Genomic DNA, 4,000 nt, shown 5'->3' with positions numbered 1-4,000 from the left:
TAGACAAAGGCGCCTCTGGGATTCCATTTTGGAAGCGCATAAAATGCTCTTTACCATCACGAAATATTCTTAGTTCGAGCCAAACAGACAAAGCATTTACAACCGAAACACCCACTCCGTGTAACCCCCCAGAAATCTTGTAGGTATTTTGATCAAATTTACCGCCTGCATGCAATTGAGTCATAATTACTTCAGCAGCAGAAATCCCTTCTTCTTCATGAATATCTGTAGGGATACCTCTTCCATTATCAGTGACACTTACAGATCCATCTTGATTCAGCTCTATAATGACTCATTGCATATTCCAGCTAAAGCTTCATCAAAAGCATTATCTACTACTTCGTATATCATATGATGCAGGCCTGTCCCATCATCTGTATCACCTATATACATCCCAGGACGTATCTTAACACCCTCCAGACCTTTATACACTTTTATTGAATTTGCAGAATATTGTGAAGACATGACATATCTATACCCTGGCAAACATTTTTATTCAAGCATCTGATAGATCTTTGCCACAACTATCTCACTCTTATTTCAAGTATTCAATTAAGAGTCACGCCCCAACGTTCAATAGCTTTATACGCAGCATTTTTTTCAGCATTTTTTTTTGTTGCTCCTGAAGCTTGAACCTTTGGATAACCTTCTAAATCCAACTCAACAAAGAACACAGGATTATGATCAGGACCGGATTTTGATGTCAATTCATATTTAGGAAGAGATCCATATTTTTTTGCATCCATTCTTGTACAACACTTTTTGGATCAAGAGGAATATCCTGCATGCTTTCAATAATAGGGAGCCACAAGCTATAAGTAAAATTATATACAGCGTCAAAGCCTCTATCCAGGTAAACAGCTGCTATCAAAGCTTCTAATACATTTTCCAATGTACTGTTGTTGCATTGTACATTGTTTTTTCTATCTCCTTCAGAAAGAATGATACTGTTCTCTATATTTATATTATTAGCAATTAGTGCTAAAGTTTCCTGCTTCACTAAAGAGATATGACGCTTTGATAATTCTCCGGCATTAGCATGAGGAAACTTTTGGAAAAGTACAGCCCCCATAACAAAACCTAATATAGCATCTCCAAGAAACTCGAGTCTTTCGTAATTAAAGAAAGAATCGTAACCAGGATGCGTAAGAGCTTCTCTGAGCAGAGCCTCATCTTGAAAAACATAATCTATCTGCAACTTGTTATCTTTCTTAGGCAAAAAAAACTCCTGTTTTCTAAGATAAGTATTGTAAAGCAGTTTTTAACAGCTGGGAAAAATCTTTATCTGAATTCTCCTTGTATATCTTCTTCACTATATCACGCACATTAGAGAGAGGATAGCCTAAATTAGCTAAAGCAGAGACCAAGTCATTTTCTTTGGAATTTTGATTTGCAAATGCAAGATTAGAATCCTGTAGCTCAGCTACAACTCTAGAAAATAATTTAGGCCCCACTCCAGTTCCTTTGAGCTTTGTTGGCTCATTATGCAATATAGAATGTTGAAGAGCCTCTAATCCTAAAGCGGTAATCATATTTCCAGCAATTTTATGACTAATCCCCCTTACCTTCAAAAGCTCAAAAGAAATTTTAACTCATTTACCGTGCGGAAGCCGTACAATTTAATCTCAGTGTCTTTAATGTATAGTTCAATAAACAAAGAAATTTCTTGTCCTAAATCATAGCACGCGTTAAAAACATTAATAAAATATCCAACGCCACGCACATCAAGAACAAGCGATTCATCAAAAACTTCATCAACAATTCCTGTAAGCTTGCGTATCATAAAGTTCAGAGATATATGTACTGATCCACATGATCATTACATAAATATAGAAAAAAACAATTGATTATATCACAAGCAAATCTTAAAACGACTTACTAATGCAAATATGGATTTTTCTTATACACTATGTATAGTGACAAAAAAAACATGTACAAACTCTGATATACTGTTGACCTTTTTAAGGATCATTGCTAAGATGCGCTCCTGAGGGGCCCCAGGTTTCTTGTTATATAGGAGTGTAGCTCAATTCAGGTAGAGCACTGGTCTCCAAAACCAGGGGTTGCAGGTTCAAGTCCTGTCTCTCCTGTTTCTTTTTTTAGGTATTGTTATGTCCCTATCTGGTATTATCTCTTTAGGCAAACAGCTTCTATCTGAGTTCAACAAAGTGTCTTGGGCTGGAATACAAGATTCGTTCTTCACATTATTGGTAATACTTTTTGTTGTGGGGATTCTTTGCTCCTTCTTCACATTGGTGGATTTCGCCTCTTTGAGTGTAGTCAAAAAAGTTGTATTTGGGTTTTTGTAAAATGGAGAATCCCAAAGCAAATTGGTACGCACTTCAGGTGCGCGCAGGAAGCGAATCAAAAGTTGCCGATGAGATTAAAAAGATTCGCGCTAAAAATGAAGATTCTTTTTTAGAAGAAGTTCTATTGCCAGTAAGTAATCTTTATAATGACGTATCGGATCAAGATAAAAAGAAGATAAAAAAACAGGTTTCAGGTTATTTATTTGTTAAAATGGTCAACAGCGAAGAAAATTTCAGAAGCCTTCGCAATGTTCCACATGTAGGACGATTCTTAACAACTGCTGCTAAGAGCGATCCGGCTATCATAACCGAACAGCATATACAAGAAATGAAGGCAAGTCTGGAGTCACAAGCTTTGACTTCTAGTGGCCCTATTAGTTTGGGGGTGGGTGATAAAATTAAAGTCATAGATGGTCCTTTTGAATCGTTTACCGGCAATATACAAAGCATCGATAAAGATAAGAAAAGAATCGTAGCTTGTATATTTATTTTGGTATCAGCACTAGTGTCGAACTAAACAGTGACCAAGTATCTATTATTGAGGAGTAACATATGAAGTTAAAAGATTCTGTTCAGGTAAATTTAAAAATTCCAGCGGGGCAATCATCTCCGTCGCCTGCAATAGCTTCAGCATTAGGACAAAGAGGAGTTAACATCGTAAAATTCTTTGAAGAGTTTGCTGCTTTAACTTCCAAGGGGTTCGAACCTGGAAAGACCTTGATTGTTGTTGTGTTCGTAAAAAAGAATAAAGCCTTTAAAATAATTATCAAAGGTCGCCCCTTGTCCGATATGATCAAGGAGGCGCTCAAAATAACTAAAGGGTCGGCAACCCCTGGTAAAAATTTTGTATCTTCTATTGATGACGACATTGCCGAGTTGATAGCAAAAGAGAAGCTACCCTTTACAAATGCCTATGATGAAGCTGCAGCTATCAATATGGTGTTTGGAACGGCAAGATCTATGGGCATAAAAATTAACAGGAGCAATAATGAGTAATAATGATGCACATAATATTAAAGACGCTTTATCTAAAGCAATTTACGGCGCTAAAAGCAAGTTTATTGAAGCAATAGATGTTTCGATTCAGCTTGGCGTGGATTCAAAAACAGGACATGTAAAAGGGGTTGTGGACTTACCTCATGGACTGAGAAAGGAAGTAAAAATCGCAATACTGTCCGACGCTAAATCTACTATAGTGGATGATAAATCTGTAGATATAATAGTCGTTCCAAATAAACCTGACAAATCAATTCTCAAGCTATCTTTTTATGATTGGTATGTCTGTACTCCTGATCTGATGCCTAAAATCGCATCATCTTTAGCAAAATACTTGGGCCCTAAGGGACTTATGCCTAATCCGAAATTTGGCACTGTTAGCGATGATCTCCCTGCTGTTGTAGATAGATTGAAATCTGGAATTCGAAGGTTTAAATCTGAGAAATCAGGAATAGTGCACTTTAAATTAGGGAATACAGAGTTTTCCGTAGATTCCTTGATTGACAACCTCAACGCTTTATTAGAAGCAATAACATCTAATAAGCCTAATGGTGTGCACATAGGCTCCTTGATAAAAAAACTATATATATCTTCTACAATGGGCGAAGGATATCTTGTTTCTTTAAATTCTATAAAAGGGTAATATGCAAAATAATAACAAACATAAATCGTCTCTGAGTTAGCTACTATGTTTC

At 36.5% G+C, this 4,000-nt stretch overlaps 1 protein-coding gene and 1 non-coding gene across 2 annotated transcripts; both read left to right on the top strand.

The window, feature by feature from the left end:
- The first annotated feature begins 2,015 nt into the window (after positions 1-2,015).
- Positions 2,016-2,090, top strand: Trnaw-cca (transfer RNA tryptophan (anticodon CCA)). The gene has a single exon. It is a non-coding gene; the product is annotated as a tRNA-Trp (tRNA).
- Positions 2,091-2,520: 430 nt separating this feature from the next.
- LOC134856282 (large ribosomal subunit protein uL11-like) lies at positions 2,521-3,260 on the top strand (the record flags this gene model as incomplete). The annotated part of the gene is made up of 2 exons (XM_063872632.1): positions 2,521-2,694; positions 2,886-3,260. Coding segments are annotated over exons 1-2 (549 nt in total), but the record flags the coding sequence as incomplete, so codon positions are not given.
- Positions 3,261-4,000: the final 740 nt, after the last annotated feature.

Source organism: Symsagittifera roscoffensis, unplaced genomic scaffold (assembly GCF_963678635.1).
Source record: "Symsagittifera roscoffensis unplaced genomic scaffold, txSymRosc1.1 SCAFFOLD_1166, whole genome shotgun sequence".
Lineage (NCBI taxonomy): Eukaryota > Metazoa > Xenacoelomorpha > Acoela > Convolutidae > Symsagittifera > Symsagittifera roscoffensis.
Note: the sequence above shows the minus strand (reverse complement) of the source record. Positions and strands in the feature narration are given on the sequence as shown.